The 17,410-nt window shown below is 39.9% G+C and overlaps 2 protein-coding genes across 4 annotated transcripts in view; both read left to right on the forward strand.

Moving 5' to 3' along the window:
- The window catches only part of LOC105510869 (carboxypeptidase D), a 103,469-nt gene extending 96,827 nt beyond the window's left edge, over positions 1 to 6,642 (forward strand). The window contains exon 21 of the mRNA XM_011940863.1: positions 1,945 to 6,642. Coding sequence (XP_011796253.1) covers positions 1,945 to 2,171 — 227 coding nt within the window. The 3' untranslated portion in view covers positions 2,172 to 6,642. The remainder of the gene's footprint in view (positions 1 to 1,944) is intronic.
- An 8,494-nt stretch (positions 6,643 to 15,136) lies between these two features.
- Positions 15,137 to 17,410, forward strand: part of GOSR1 (golgi SNAP receptor complex member 1) — a 56,192-nt gene continuing 53,918 nt past the window's right edge. The window contains exon 1 of one of the 3 annotated variants that reach the window (XM_011940865.1): positions 15,137 to 15,223. In XM_011940865.1, the coding sequence (XP_011796255.1) occupies positions 15,193 to 15,223 (31 nt within the window). In that variant the 5' untranslated portion in view covers positions 15,137 to 15,192. Of the gene's footprint in view, positions 15,246 to 17,410 lie in introns of all 3 variants that reach the window. The other 2 variants (XM_011940864.1, XM_011940866.1) reach the window with 2 other exon arrangements.

Here is a 17,410-nt window from a genome sequence, read left to right on the forward strand (position 1 = left end):
TTAAGGCACAGATTGCTCATGCTATTGTTTGTAGTTTAAGAACGCCTTTAAGTGGTTTTCTGCCTTGGTTGGGCCAGGTGTTCCTTGCCCTCATTCTGGTAAACCCACAACCTTCCAGCATGGGTGTCATGGCCATGATGAACATGTCACAGGGCTGCAGAGATTTTGTTTATGGCCAGTTTTGGAGCCAGTTTATGGCCAGCTTTTGGGGTCCTGTTCCCAATATTTCTGTTTCTTCAGGTCTATACTCAAATGTCACCTCCACGGAGAGGTCTTCCCTGATCACCCTAGCTACCCCTGTGACTATCTCTATCCTGCTTTTTTTCATTATAGCACTTCTCACTAACATTGTATTGGTTCATTTATTTGCCTATATTCAATCTCTCCCACTAAAACACAAGCTCTGAGAGAGTGAAGAATCTACCTGCATCCTCAGAGCCCAGAACGATGCTTAGCACGCAGTGGGTCTTAATGAAGAGTTGTTGAATGAATGAATGATTTGCTTTATATTAAAGTTTTAAGTTCCTAGGACTTTGACTTATATTAGTTCTGCTTTTTCAAGATCCAGGAAAGAGGAAATGTTTGCTTTCACTGGAACTAATTCATGTCATTGCTTGGATTACTGAAAGGTTAAGAACAAAAAAAAATGTGGTAAAATGAATACTCTGATGTACTCTATCTATCTGATACAAAGAGCCTTTGTTTATTTCTTTTTTTTTTTTTGAGGCAGAGTCTCGCTCTGTCGCCAGGGCTGGAGTACTGTGGCCGGATCTCAGCTCACTGCAAGCTCCGCCTGCCGGGTTCACGCCATTCTCCTGCCTCAGCCTCCCGAGTAGTTGGGACTACAGGCGCCTGCCACCTCGCCCGGCTAGTTTTTTGTATTTTTTAGTAGAGACAGGGTTTCACCGGGTTAGCCAGGATGGTCTCGATCTCCTGACCTCGTGATCCGCCCGTCTCGGCCTCCCAAAGTGCTGGGATTACAGGCTTGAGCCACCGCACCCGGCCGCCTTTGTTTATTTCTAAGTGCAACTTGGCTGAGGCAGAATAACCCAAGTTTTATCACAGGGTTCCTGTGGGACAGACCCTTAGTTGAGAGAAAGTAGTATATTGGAAACATGGCCCAATCATAGATACTGTGTGGTGAGTTTAAAGAGTTCTTATCTTGTCTCAGATAAAGTGTAAATAACTTAGTGATTAAAAACACAGGAGGTAGAATTCAGCCATGGTTTAAATCTGGCTCTGTCACCCATTAGCTTTTGTGAACTTAATTTTTATTATTTTTAGTTTCTAACACTTTTATTTTGATAACCTTATGTACAAATTTAAAATAAACTAAGAGATTTGGATGAAATGAAAGTTTACTGGAAAGGAAGAGTATAATAGAAGTCATAAAAAGCAGGTTGCAGAACAGTAGACACAGTATAATCTCATTATGGTAAAAGGAAAAAAATACATGTATATGCACATGCATAAAGAAAGATCTGGGGCCAGGCATGGTGGCTCACGCCTATAATCCCAGTGCTTTGGGAGGCCGAGGCAGGTGGATCACTTGAGGTCAGGAGTTCTAGACTAGCCTGGGTAACATGGCAAAACCCCACCTCTACCAAAAAAAAAATTAGCCAGGTGTGGTGGCGTGCACCTGTGGTACTGCTCAGGAGGCTGAGGTGGGAGGATCACATGCAGAAAAGATCTGGTAACTAAAAATGATCTCTGGGTAATGGAAATGTAAAGATAGGAGGTTTTTGGTTTTGACTTTTGTCAGTTTGTATTTTTAAATTTTGTATATTGTACATATACTGCTTCTATTATAATAAAAGGTTCTTAAGTGCGTGAAATAGAAATAAAATAAATGCGGGGTATATTATTAAAAGTTCCATTGTAAGCAGCTGCTTATTAATATCCTTAAAGTATAATATCACCCACGTGATGGTTTTTGTTTGTCAGGTGCTACTATGTCGGCATTGATCCTAACAGCTTGCATTATTTGGTGCATCTGCTCAATCAAGTCTAATAGACACAAGGATGGCTTTCATCGGCTCAGGCAGCATCATGATGAGTATGAAGATGAAATTCGCATGATGTCTACCGGCTCCAAGAAGTCCCTCTTAAGCCATGAGTTCCAGGATGAAACAGACACTGAAGAGGAAACATTATATTCTAGCAAACATTGAGAAACACATTTGGCATATCTCCCAGCATAAGTACCAAGCAAAATTACAGTTCCTCTTGGGAGAACACTGCATTAAGAAGAGAGACTCTCTTGCTTCTTCAAAGAGCTTTGGGAAGTTAAATTGCTAAATTTGTATTCTCTGTGAATTTCACTGGCAGTTTTGAACTTCCCTTCCTTAAAGTATTCTTAACCTTTAAAAAAAAAATCTGATTTCTATTTATGCAGCAGAGATGGGACAGCCACTTTGTTTTTCTTTTTAATTTAAGATGAGCTGTTTGGAGCTTATGTAATAATGGCATAAAACCAACTAGAGGATGTTGTATTTTGCACATCAGGTGTTTACTAGTGGCTTTAGTATTTTTCTTTGTTTTAAATGGCCAAAAGAATCCAGAAACATTAAGGCAGGGACAGCAGTCAGAATCGACATAAAGCTTTAAAAACTCAAGGTTTTTTCAGCCTACTGAGGAGTACTTTTCTCTAGTTGTTAAATAGCTGGAGTTTCTCTTATTCAGGTTTAATGGAGGTTGAATTGATTTTTAAATACGTATAACAGTAGGAAATGAATAAATGGGCTTCTGCATTTGGCTTTCTACCTGTTCCAAGGCTAGATCGGAACTGGTAGACTATGCTGTAAGCAGGATTTCACTACCTCTCTTGTAAGGTTTAGCAAACTTCTAAATAGCCCATTTTAAGGGAGAGCTTACTTTGTTGTGAAAGATCTAAATGCCCACTTGAATGAAGCTGAGAGAGAGATCTAAAACTCATGTTGCCTATCTTTGAACTTGGTAAAAACCCACAGGTGCTGCTGCTTATATCTGTGAAGCACTAGCTTATTCTAGGAATGCCTGATTCTTTAATATTGCCTAAATCAGAACCTTTTTCTGTGTTGCACACATGGTTTTCAGATGACCCAACCATCTGCAAGATCTGAATTCTACTGAAAATATCTAGAAATGTGGAAGAGACCTACTTGCACATTCTTAACCTGTATTTGAAGACAAAATAGCTATACTTCATGCTCCAGCCCAAGCCTATACCCTGTAATAGCATACTATTATTGAAATCACTTGGCTGGTCTTGTTCACATAGGCCTCTGGGAGTAATTTGCTTCTTTGTCCTAATGTTTCATTTGACAGTCTCTTTTTGATCAACCAATTTTGCTAAAAGTTCAGTCGAAAGTTTTTAAGTATAGCTCCCTCCCTTGAAAAAAATGTAAAGTATGACTGCTGAGTGATAAAACACTGTGGTGTTAAAGTGTCATCTTCACTGCCAATCAGGCAAAGACCTGAAAGATTTGCATTTTATTGTGTCTGTCTTATGCAACGGAAATTATGCTTTTTGTAAGTATGCATCTTACCAATGATCTAATGGTTTAATACCTTTGAATGTTTTAATGACCAAGTTGCTGCTGAACTTATACTAAATCAGGGGATCAAAAAACTTGCTCTCATCTTCTCAAATTGTATTCTATATCCATTAATGTATCAGTTATCCCAAAGCCTTCAGGTGGAGTGGTTTACCACCTACCTAGGTCGTTCAACCAGGTTTGGTGAGGAATGCATTCAAAGTGGCTTTATAAAAGATTTTGTTTATCAAGAATAATGAGGTCATGTCATTTGTTAATAAGTATCTGTGATAAATCCGTGGTTCAAGGTTAAGCCATTCTGGTAGTCTGGTATTAGCAACTGTAAATTCTGCCACCTCGTACATGGAACAGAGCTTGTGGGATGCTAATAGTTAATGAAGTATATGTGATTTAATTTCTTCTAATAATCTATATGTTTTCTTTAAGGATGGTGGTGTATTGCTCTTTTTCAGCTTTATTTTTAAGAGTACAGTCAGGAAACCAACAAGGGTCCTCAGAGTGGCTGGCCCTGCTTGGGACGTTACGGCAAATGAAACAAAGTTAATGTGACAGACTTTGCTTTGTTATCATTGGTCTTCACCAGAGGATACCTTTTTACATTTACTTCTCTCTTGGATCAAATATGTCTTTAACTGTACATCTCAGTGGCTGGAGGCCATGCCTTTTAAGCATGTGTAAAATTTTAAAGAAATGAACATACAGTTATTTTAGTAATACTTCCTGAAAGAAAAACCAAATTCTGCTATAAATCTTGACCGTCAATGAACTTTTAAATAACGCATTTAGCTGGAAAACAAGACTTTCCCAGCTTGTGTTACCTAGAAGCGTGAATGTATAGGATCCCTGACTACTAAGACTATATTCTCAGCCCTTCCCTGTCTTTTATTTGCGGATCTAATCTAATATTAGAACATATTAACTGCTTAAGGCATTGAAGCCATATGGGATGGGGAATACATTTCTTCAGTGTTTCTCCAAGAGACTTTCCATTTCCTTGGAGTTACAGAAGCAAGTATCATAGTATTAAGAAATTTGCCTAAATCTGAGTTGTGCCTTTCTTTACTCACAAGGCATGGGTTTTGTCCTGGTGATCAGTTTGCAAGACTTCTTCCTTCCCAGCTCCTTAATAAAAGCAAAGTGACTGAGTAGGTAATGTTCAAAGTGTCTACCTGTGTACATGTACTTGTATCGATTATGTAGTTCAGTAAGATGCGCCCAAGTCATTTCAGAAGGAAAGATCCTTTGGTTTTGATGCATTTTGCTGAACACTTGGGTAATGAGTGGGATCCTATCCAGTTGAGGAATGCTTGCAATGCTTATTGAAAGGATTTGCTTTGGGACTTTGTCATCTTCCAGAAAGGAAACATATTGTATATTTGGCCCAGTGTGATTGATTGCTTAATCTTTGGTAACTTTTACTTGAATGGGATTTGCTGAATTCATGACTATTGAATTTAAATCTAATTATGAGTTCACAAATAAATAAAAGGTAGTGTTTATGTCTGAGCTTATTGTGTTTGAGCTAACACTAGGTTACTTGGTAACCATGACCGCTCCTCCATTTCCATTTATTCTCAGCATTAAGTAGTTTTATCTTGTTGCCAGAAATGCACTTGTGCCAGGTGTTGGCCCTGCTGTATGAAAAGCTTATTGGCAATGAACTCTGTAATAGTGCCCTACATTATGGTTTTTCTTGTGGAATTGTTTTAACAGTGACAACCCAGCATTTCCATATAATTTTGCTTTATTGTTATTACTATAAATTCCACTATGATTGATGTTCAGTGGTTTTCTATAGCAACTTTTTTGATAACTCTTTGGGTTTCTGGTTTGTTTTAACTAGTTATTTTGGGGGGATGATTGGGGTCTTTAATATGAACTGAACTTGGATTTCTAGTTCATGAAGAAATCTCTCCCAATACCCATTTACCCTATTTTTAGCAATAATTTGTTAATGATTCCACTTGATTTTCAGAATATTGTCCTGGTTGATTTTGATTTGACAGAGTACATTATGCAATTTGAAAGTAGATTACCATTTTTAGGCAGTTGGATATAGATTATGTAAATATGTATGATTGTGATTTTTATAAATGGCATAACATGAGTGTACTAATTACCTTCTATGCTGGCCATACTACAGATTTTCTGGAGGTATGACATAATGGTATTTTTTAATGCTCAGATTAAAAATCAGCTTTTCACCTCTCCAATTTTTCCAAGTGATACTCCCAGTTCTAGAGCAATCTACAGCTGTTTATATAAGGTGCCCAACACCCATTCATCTCAAGTGCTTCAGTCTTTGGTTTATTTCATGCACTGTGCCTTCAAAATGAAATTTTTAAAAGGGACTTTAAATGAAGTTGAATAGTAGTTTTTAAAAGTCAATGTGTAATTTATGTGAAATCTAACTGTAATGAGGTCCTTTCTGTTTTTTATATGTAAACAGATCTACTAATCCTGTATAAAAGTTATTTTATGATGTTTGTCTTTCTTTGTGTTTTGTCTCATAATCTTTTTTCAGATGCAATAGGCCAGAAAAAGTTATAGGTCCAGTTTGAAAGTTATTTAGTTTTTCTGCCTACACTAGTGGAAAAATAGTACCAGGATCAGAATACAGGGTATCACCTATGGAATGTTTTCTGTATTTGTGAATCAACTCAAAAGAAAGCTTTGTTTCTGAAATCACATTACATAGTGGCCACAGTTTTCTGTTTGTAGCTCAGCTAGATTGTTATATATGTTCAATCATTTCACAATAACACAAAACTGGTCATTGAAAGGTTGTTATGTACCCATTTTAAACTTGTTCATTAAAAATTTCGTCCTTTTTCCAGGTGAGGCCCAGTTAGAATAATGTGTCCTGGCACTTATAGGCGCAGCGAGGATGAATTCAATATCCCCTTTTCACTTAGCAACAATGTGTTACTTCTACCCTAATAGGAATTGGGAAAGCAAAGATACATAAGAAACAGACTCTGCTGACAAAGAACTCATAGTCCAGACCAGAGAAATAGAAATGGAAATAAGTTATATTTCAACAGTAATTGGTTCATCTAAAAGTCTCTGCTGTAAAGGAAATAAAGCATAGAGGTTTGAGCATGGACTTTGGAGTTGGACCAATCTGTGATTGATTCTTGGCTCTGCTACTTGCTTCCGATGTGAGCTTGTACAAGTTTCTTGACATTCTCTGAGCCTCAGTTTCTCTACTGGTTAAATAATAATCCTTGATAGGATTGCAGTGGAAAATTAAATGAAATAATGTTAGAAAAGTTCCCAGTATAATGTTTGACTCGGAATTGAATGCCTGTGGTAACCAGCATCATTTTCCTTCATGTGATGTCTTCTTATGCCTTTGAAAGAAAGTTATTTTATCAAATGTATAAACAAAGACCCGTTTATAGGTGATCTTTTTAATTTAGAAGAAATTCTGAGACACAAATACTAAAAAAAAAAAAAAAGAAAGAAACTTTTTATTATGTGGTTCAATCGATTGTCTAAAGCATGGCAGTAAAGTTTTAATTATGCCAAAATGCCTCATATTTGTTTTTAAATGAAATTAAGTTGTATTTATGCTTCTTTAGTGAAAACAGCCTTACTTAACTGCTACAGGAAGTGTGAATAGTGATAATGGTTCTTTTTCTCTCAATGTTTGAAATATTTTCCTGAATTTTCTTAGTTTTCTCATACTTGAATTAAGAACCCTTTTGGTTTGTTTCATAAACAGTAATCTAGTTATGTTCAGCTTTTCAGATTTCTAATAGCTGATTGTTCTCAGCAAAGTAAACATGATGGTCAACACTAATACTACTCAATTCTGAATAAGTGCCATTGTGTGGGTCTTCATGTCTTAGTCTTAGTTATAGTTAGAATACCAACTGATTCTATGCTATTTGTTGCAAACCTCAGATAAATACACCATTTATTATTACACACAAAAGCAATAAAATCAGTAGACAAAGTGCAATTTTACCTTTCTTTATATATATATATACACAAATATATATACAAAAGTATACTTACAAATATATGTAATGGGAGACTTTAACACCCCACTGTCAACATTAGACAGATCAACGAGACAGAAAGTTAACAAGGATATCCAGGAATTGAACTCAACTCTGCACCAGGCGGACCTAATAGACATCTACAGAACTCTCCACCCCAAATCAACAGAATATACATTCTTCTCAGCACCACATCGCACTTATTCCAAAACTGACCACATAGTTGGAAGTAAAGCACTCCTCAGCAAATGTAAAACAAATACATATGCACAAAAATATATATATAAATATATATATATATTTTTTTGAGACGGAGGCTCACTGTCTCCCAGGCTAGAATGCAGTGGTATGATCTCAGCTCACTGCAACCTCTGGCTCCCGGTTTCAAGCGATTCTCCTGCCTTAGCCTCCCAAGTAGCTGGAATTACAGGCATGCGCCATCATGCCCAGCTAGTTTTTGTATTTTTAGTAGAGACAGAGTTTCGCCATGTTGGCCAGGCTGGTCTGGAACTCCTGACCTCAAGTCATCCTCCCACCTTGGCCTCCCAAAGTGCTGGGATTACAGGCATGAGCCACCATGCTCGGCCCAAATTTTAACTTTAATATCACAATTTTCACCTACATTAGTAGAATATTAAAAGTAAACATGCTATTTCTTCGGCATTTTGGTTGAGGTTAAATAATCCTCTTCCCTAATTACTGTGTAAACAAATGTAGACAAGGTAAGCAAGAATGAGACAGGATGGCCTACGTGGAGTAGTAAGGTGTTGAAGTTTAGAGGCCAGCCTGAAAGACTGAGGAAAAAAGGCTGAGAATTACTTGATAAGACTGAAGGTACGATAATTAGAAGTGGGAGTAAATTGAGATGGATATCTCAAATTCAGCAATATGAAGAGGCAGAGATAAAGTCAAAACTGTAGTTGGAAAATCAGCAAGTGGAGAAACTTAAGACGGAACACGGAGGAAACAGAGTGCAGATTAAATAGAAATTGCTCTGATAACATGGATTATATTCTGTGATAACCACTGAGGTTGAGCCAGAGTGAAGGAGTAATGGTGAAAGTCTAGACTGCTAATTTCGAATATTTGAGGTTATTCCAGTATTTATGATGATTATTATTATTTATTATGTACATATGGTTCCTAGCAGAGTTTTTCAAGACTAAACAGGCTTTTGATCCAGAGTCGAAAGCACTGATCCTTTTGAGAGGGAATGAAACAGAAAGGGACTGGGCAAGTTACAGTAATGATTCAATTGCAGGACTGCTAGATTTAAAAAAAAATTATAATTTTAGATTTACAGAAAAGTTGCAGAGATCATACAAAGTTGACTCCTGGGTTTTGATTTGGAAGATGGGAGTGTTGGGAGGACAAAAGAGGAAGGATTATAGTCAGTTTTCTATTTAGCAGAACGTGAATGGAACACATTGGAAAGAGGGCCTGGGCATAGGAAATAGGATGTCTAGAACCTAGGCAGCCATACACAGCTTGGGTACTCCAGGTGTCAAGCCATGTGGCACTGCTTCTAGATGACCAAGTTCAATTGAAATCTCTAGTGGAGGCCGGGCGAGGTGGCTCACACCTGTAATCCCAGCACTTTGGGAGGCCGAGGCGGGCGGATCACAAGGTCAGGAGATTGAGACCATCCTGGCTAACACGGTGAAACCCCCGTCTCTACTAAAAATATAAAAAAATTAGCCAGGCGTGGTGGCGGATGCCTGTAGTCCCAGCTACTCGGGAGGCTGAGGCAGGAGAATGGCATGGACCTGGGAGGCGGAGTTTGCCGAGATGGTGCCACTGCACTCCAGCCTGGACGATAGAGCAAGACCCTGTCTAAAAAAAAAAAAAACAAAAAGAAAGAAAAAAGAAATCTCTGGTGGAAGGTGTGTTCCTCCTAGAGTTGGAGCAGACTTCACAATTTTTCACAAGTAAGAGAAGAGCAGAAAAAGTTTTATATGGGTGTCAGATGTTTATATTATTGAACACTGTAAAATAGAATTATTGTTTTCAAATAAAAGATAAACCTGAGACTATCACAGGATCTATAAAATAATAGCAGAACTTCTGGAAATGAAAGTACAGAAACTAAAGTGGATAGTTGGCGTGGCCGACTGTGCACAGAGAAGTAATTAACTAGAAGACAGATCTGTAGAAATTCTTACGTAGCATGGAGACCAAAAGGTAGAAAATACAAAGGAGAGGGTTAAAATGTGGATTTGACATACAACTAATACCACATGTTTGATACCCACAGTTTTAGAGGAAAAAGAAGAGAGAACAGAGCATAGGAAACTAAGAGACAGTGACTGAAAATTTTCCCCAAATCGATAAAGATAGCAACCCATAGATTAAAGAAACTCAATCCCAAGCAAGAAAAAGTAACACCCACACTTAGATCAGTGAAATTGCAGATCAACAAAGACAAAGACAAAAGAGATCAGCGATTAGACTCACTCTCAACAATAGAAACCAAAGTACATTGAAATTATACTTTTAAAATGCTGGGGAAAACATTATATAACTTCCAACATAGAATTCTGTATTGAACATACCTTTCAAGAATGAAAGCGAACTTCCAGGTCGCTGAAAACCTTAGTGGCAGCCTAGCTACCTTGTCTCCCAATATTTCATTAATGCAAGCACACGAAGGAAAAAGTATACAGAAATCACGCTCCCAGCATAATTTGAAGTCAGAGAATTTTGAAACTTCAAACCGAGTAAGACGAGGAAAATCAGCAGATCGCAACATAGATTCTCACAGGCCCACCCCAGTAGCATCCCACAGGCTCTGTGGAGCAAAGGCAGAGGGAGATAAACTGCAGGGAAGTCAGGAGAGGGACGCCAGAAAAAGAAAGTAATGTTCTTGGCCTAAAACTACTGCCAAAAAGACTAGGTCCACCTAACCCTCAATCTAAAAAACATGTCCAAGCGATCTGAGCAGAAACCAGAGGGAAGGGGCTTCAGAGTGAGCACAATTTAAAGGGGCCAAGTGTGACTTAATGCGGCAGTCTTTGAAACACACAGCTTCAAAAGAAAAGAAAAAAAGAGCTAGTGAAGGGAAAAAATGAAAAAAGGAGAAGCACCTTTGACAATTAGGTGATGAAAAGAAGCAAAAGACAATTAGGTGATGAAAAGAAGAAAAGGAGGAAAATTTAGAGTCCTGCTAGTCAAATGAGAATTGCAAAATCAGAGCACTTACAACTCCTCCCTGAACATGCCAACAAAAATAACAACTAAAGTATTTAATACCTTAGCTTTGTTCTATTATCAGAACAGATCTCAGCCATGAAACATGAAAATATAAATAGCATATATGAATGAATATTGATAAGAAATGAATTTGTCATTATTAACAGATGATTATACATGTGGAAAATACAAAATACAGATAAATTAGAAATAATAAAATTTAGTTCCACTTTCAGCTATGAGTGGATTGGCTTGAAACGGAAAGACTTCTCATCAAAAGCAATTAGAAAAGCTAAATTTTATTTAAAAACAAACAAAAAAACAGCTGTTTGAAGGATTGGAGAACTACTAATGTAAGAAGGACTTATGGGATCAAGATCCCAGAACAAAAATTGCTGAGAGGTGAGTGTGGTGGTAAAACTTTTACCTCCAGGCATTTTTCAATTCATAGGTAACAGAAGAGAGGCTAGGCAAGAGACAGAGAACCCAAACAGAAGTTTTAGGCAGTATCACTGGGTGGGGGAAAATACGAGGTTAGTACCTGTCAAGGAAGTGGCACTGGTAAACAGTATTCCAGTTAGGAAACCTGAATGGCTACACATTAGAATGAAGGGCTAATCAGAAATAGACCAATTTTAACAAACACAGAATCCCTCTTGGTATTAGTTCCACTCCATACTGGATTAAGCTGATCTGCCCCTACCTGAACTGCCTGCAAGAAGAGGCAGTAAATTCTTTCTGGAGAAAGACAACATCATCTAGATCCTCAAATGATTAATACAAAGTTTTATCTATAATATACAGCATCCAATCAAAAGTTCTTATCAAAAGACAATTACATTGTGAAAGAACAAGAAAAATATATGGGAAGTACATATTTCTCAGTTATCAGAAATCTTTAAAGAATGCTGATGGGCCAGGTGCGGTGGCTCACGCCTGTAATCCCAGCACTTTGGGAGGCCAAGGTGGGCGGATCACCTGAGGTCGGGAGTTCGAGACCAGCCTGACCAACATGGAGAAACCGCATCTCTAATAAAAATACAAAACTAGCCGGGCGTGGTGGTGCATACCTGTAATCCCAGTTACTCGGGAAGCTGAGGCAGGAGAATCGCTTGAACGCAGGACGTGGAGGTTGCGGTGAGCCAAGATCGTGCCATTGACTCCAGCCTGGGTGACAAGTGAGACTCCATCTCACAAAAAAAAAAGCCGGGCGCAGTGTCTCACACCTGTAATCCCAACACTTTTGGGAGGCTGAGGCAGGCAGACCACAAGGTCAGGAGTTTAAGACCAGCCCGGCTAATATGGTGAAACTCTGTCTTTACTGAAAATACAAAAATTAGCCAGGATGGTGGCAGGCGCCTGTATTCCCAGCTACTCGGGAGGCTGAGGCAGGAGAATGCTTGAACCCGGGAGGCAGAGGTTGCAGTGAGCCGAGATTGTGCCACTGCACTCTAGCCTGGGGACAGAGCAAGATTTGTCTTAAAAAAAAAAAAAAAAAGAATGATGATGAATGAATGAATTCAAGAAAGTAGAAGACAAGATGAAGAATTTTAGCAGTTTTTTTGTTTGTTTGTTTGTTTTTTAAGACAAGGTCTGACTCTGTCGCCCAGACTGGAGCGCAGTGGTGTGGTGATGGCTCGCTGCAGCCTTGACCCCCGGGGACTCAAGCAATCCTTCCACTTCAGCCTCCTGAGTGGCGGGGACTACAGGGCACATCACCACGCCTGGCTAATGTTTTAATTTTTTGTAGAGATGAGGTCCTACTATGTTGCCCAGGCTGGCCTCAAACTCCTGGACTCGAGCAGTCCGACCACCTCGGCCTCCCAAAGTGCTCGGATTACAGGCATGAACCACCACATCCAGACTGATAATTAAAACATTTAAAAATTAAAGGGACAATTTCACTTCTGGACAAGATGGATTAGCTGTATTTCTATTCCTCCCACGAAGCACAGCTAATATATATATATATATATATATAGACTCAAAAAGGTGGAAAAAAGAAGGCAGACCAGCTAGGGACCTCAGAATGTAAAGAACATGAAGCTGAGTTCCGTGGGTTTCCTTTTTGTTTCCTATGTCCTATACTGAGTGCTGGAGAAGCTGGTAACCTAGAAATGCCAAAGGGTGCAGACAAGAAAAGCCCAAAGGAAAATGGAAAGCCTTCTCTCTCCAGACAAGGGACCAGGAAACAGGTATCCTAACAAGACAGAATACTTTTGGACAATAATTTCACCACTCTGGACAAATGTCACAGAAAAAACTGAGGCCCATCTTCACTCCTTGCCATCAAGGGCTGAGAGAGGAGGCTAGGCTTCCACACTCACCGGCCGTAATGAAGCGCCCCACCCACACCCACTTGGACTTCTTGTCCACCAAACAGCAGTAATGAGGCTCCCTGCCATGGTGGCAATGGGGACCACATGGGGAGCAGTAACAAGGCACCTCCTCCCTGGGGAATCAATGAAGGCCAAGGCAGAGCCGGAACTTCCACTCCTGCCTGGAAGTAGCAAGCATTTCCCTGTGTCCCTCAGGAGCATGTGTCAGAGCAAGTCTGCTTAAACAGAAAACTTAAATTCCAGAATCTCATAACAAATACCTAAAACATCAGGATACAATTTATAAAAATTGTCATTCCAATAGCCCAGAAAATTTCGACTTGAGTGAAAAGAAGACAACAGACCCCAACATCAAGATGACACAGATGTTGGAATTATCTGACGAGGACTTTGAAGCAGCTCTAATAAAAATACTTTAGTGAGCAATTACAAACAAACTTAGAACAAATGATAAAAAGAGTCTCAGCAAAGAAACAGAAGATATAATGAGGAACTGAACAGAAGTTTTAGATATGAAAAATGCAATAATTGACATGAACTCAACAGATGGGCTCAACAGCAGAATGGAGGGAACAGAGGAAAGACATACTTTCCCATCAGCAAATCTGAAGACAGAATAGTAGATAGTACCAAATCCAAATGATGGAAACTAGACTGAAAAAAAAGTTAGCATAACTTCAGAGCTATGTGGGACATTAACAAAAGATCTAGCATTCACATCATCAGACTCCCAGAAAAAAAAGAGAAACAGTATTTGATAGGAAAAGTATTGGAAGAAACAATGGCTGAGAATCCCCAAATTTGGCAGAAGCCATAAATGTAATAATCAAGAAGCTGAGGATATCAAGAACAGGATAAATCCAAAGAAATCTACACCAAGGCACATCATAACTTCTGAAAACTAAAGAACAGTTCTTGAAAGCAGTGAGAGAGAAAATATATTTTAGCTACAGTGGAAAAACAATTCCAACTGTAGCCAATTTCTTATCTGAAACTATGGAGGCCAGAAGGAATTGGCACATTTTTCAAGTGCTGAAAAAAAGAAATTGTCAACTTCAGATTCTGTATCTGGCAACAATATCTGATCCCCCAAGAATGAAGTGAAATCAAGACATTCTCAGATGAAGAAAAACTAATAGAATTTGTCACCAGCTGACCTACTCTTTTTAAAAAAAAAAAAAAATGGCTGAGGGAAATTCTTGAAACAGAAAGGAAACGATTAAAAAAAGGAATCTTGGGACACTAGGAAGGAAGAAGAGTAAAATATGCATAAATCAAGTATGCTTTCCTCTTCTCTTGAATTCTCTAACTTATGCCTGACACTTGAAGCAAATATTACAACATTGACTGATGTGGTTCTCTCAATGAAAGCAGAGGAAATACTTAAACAACTATATTATAAATGAGTAGGGGAAAGAACTTTACAGGAATTAAGTTTTCTACACTTCACTAGAATTAAGTCAGCACCAGCAGATAATTTATGTATCTAAAAAGTGTGGGTTTGGACAGCAGATTTTAGCAGGTTGAGGGCTCAGGCCGAGAGCATGTAGAAGCAGTTAGCTCACTCTTTCTAGATGTGGCGGCTGACAAGGAAAGAGGGCTGGAACTAGAACTACTGTAGACACAAGGAAAGCAGCCAGTGGAGAAGAGCACATATGCCAGAGAAGGTGGATGATGGAGCACAGGCGGGGAGGTAGAATGAAGAAAATGGCTCTGGGAAGAAAGGGTCTCTGTGTCTGAGAAAAGAAGAAATTGGCTGAAGATACACATTAGAGACAAGGTGAAGGAAATTGAGGGAGTTGCCTGAGGATGATTCTCCTCCCAGTCAACTAGGCACCTGCTGAGAGAAAGGATAAGCCGAGATAAGGGAGATGATGATGGTTTGGGGCGCAGAAAGCGGGAATGAAAGACAGACATTCAGAGTGTCAGGAGCTAAAGCTGAAGTTTTTGATCTGTCGCTACTTAAAAGTTGTAAGATAACGAATTGATCAGCAGGTGGCAGTGTCCGCGGAGGTTCGCATCCCGTCAGCCCTGGCGCTCGGGGCGGAAACAGGCGCGGTGGTGACTTTCTGGCCTGCATCGCCTCTGCTCCGCTATCCCGGCTGACGTTGGACAACAAAGATGGCGGCAGGAACCAGCAATTACTGGGAAGGTGAGGGCGAGAAGGCCTCCGGGTGCGTCCCACGAGGGTGAGAGGGGCTGAGTGAGGACAGATCTTGGGAGAAACAGCAGAGGAAAGAACCAGACCCCCGGAGCGGCCGAACTGAGCAGCGGGGCTTGCCTAAGTGGGAGCCTCAGGGCCTTGGGGATACCCAACGGTCTGGGGCAGGGGTCTGGCCTGGCCCGCCCGTGTGAGCGGGACGTGGGGCAGGGGTTGGACAGAGTGGACAGAGCGGGGATGTGGAGGAAGAGGGATCTGAATCGCCTGGGTAGAATTATGTTGAGGGAGTAATGGAACTCGGACGAAGGGGCTTGGGGTACGAACTCTGAGAGGAAACGAATGTTGAGGGAGAAGATCCAGAGCCCGGGAGACTGGAGGAGTCGGCGCAGTGGAGTTGAGGTCACTGTTGGAAATCTGAGTGGGAAAAGAGAAACGAGGAACTTGCATTCCGGTCCGCCGGAGGAAGTATGAAGAGAATGGGAGACAGAATGTCTCCTGTTGGGTCCGCATGACAACTACAGGCTGGGAACTTCAGGATTGGGTGTTTGAAGGAAGAGAAAATAACTTACCCTACTGCTCTGGAGTCTTAGAATCGGTTTTAATGAAAAAGTTGAGAGAACCTGTGTGAACTGCAGTTACGTTTGCTATACTTCTCCCACCAAAAAACCTTCTTGTGATTTGACAAATGCATTTATTTAATTCCTGAAAATATAGTCCGATAAAGTGAGCTTACGTAAAACTCATTTCTGGACCGTGGTGATCCACAAGAGCAGAGAAAGCTCACCTTTTTCTCCCAACTCTCTCTTTGCTTTACCGCAGCATAGAAACTACTTTCCAAATTCCTTTGACCTGTTTCTATTGCTATCCACTGAAGCCTCTAGAAACCACAATATTGTCACTATCAGCCCCTTGGTCTAAGAAACTTCATTCTAAATTTATCCAGATTTGCCTGTCATACTTTCTAAATGCTTTTACATATGTTTCCTACTGGAGAAGACAGTTACTCCAATCACAGAAAAGCGTGCTTATAGTTTAAAACGTGTATCACAATGCCCATTTGAAATGTGTGTACTAGATAGAAAAGTTTTTATTTTATTTTATTTTATTTTATTTTTTGGAGACAGAATCTAGAGTCTTGCTCTGTTGCCTAGGCTGGAGTGCAGTGGCGCGATCGATCTCGGCTCACTGCAGCCTCCGCCTCCTGCGTTCAAGAGATTCTCCTGTCTCAGCCTCCTGAGTAGCTGGGACTACAGGTGCGCGCCGCCACACCCAGCTAATTTTTGTACTTTTAGTAGAGATGGGGTTTCACCATGTTGGCCAGGATGGTCTTGATCTTCTGACCTCGTGATCCGCCCGCCTCTGCCTCCCAAAGTGCTGGGATTACAGGTATGACCCACCGCTCCTGGCTGCTAGAAAACTTTTTAAAATTATATAGAAGAGGCTACTGATATCTTTATTACTAGTCGTTAGGCTGTGGTTTTTTGAAGCAGCATGCTATGATATTACAGCAGCTCATTACTGACAACCTACTCTGTGCCAGCTGCTTTAAGCATATGATTACCAATACATAGGCAAACCCTGAAGGTAGGGGTTTAAAAAAGCAGAAGCTGAAGGTCATAGGTTAAGTAGATTGTTGATAAATCTTAGAGTCAGTAAGTGGCTGTGCCGAGATTCGAACTGGCTTTTGGTCTCTGGGTAAATATGCTCCACTATGTTAACTACGCTTTCTATTTCTGGTTGAAAAGCATATTGAAATAATGTTTTGTATTCTTTATCACTGAAAGAGAGATTCTTATACCATTACCTCTGGTACTTCTGCCCTTTTATTTTAACCTTTACTTACCTTGAATGAGAATACTCGTATCTGTGTGTGGTTGTCCAAACTGTGGCTTCTGTCACACAACCCCTTAGATGCCAGACTGCTAAACCAATTTCTCTACTTGCTTGTTTGCTTCTGCTGTTAAAACTTACACACTTATTTCTATCATACTCATATTCGACCTTGTTAGTAGCACATAGTTTATTGTTTTAGCCCTCCAAATTACTTTCAGTAAGTTTTTTCTTTTTTTTTTCTTTTAAAGACGGAGTCTCGCACTGTCGCCCAGGCTGGAGTGCAGTGGCTCAATCTCCACTCACTGCAAGCTCTGCCTTGCAGGTTCATGCCATTCTCCTGCCTCA

The sequence above is a fragment of the Colobus angolensis genome, unplaced genomic scaffold (assembly GCF_000951035.1).
Source record: "Colobus angolensis palliatus isolate OR3802 unplaced genomic scaffold, Cang.pa_1.0 Scaffold193, whole genome shotgun sequence".
NCBI classification, from domain to species: domain Eukaryota; kingdom Metazoa; phylum Chordata; class Mammalia; order Primates; family Cercopithecidae; genus Colobus; species Colobus angolensis.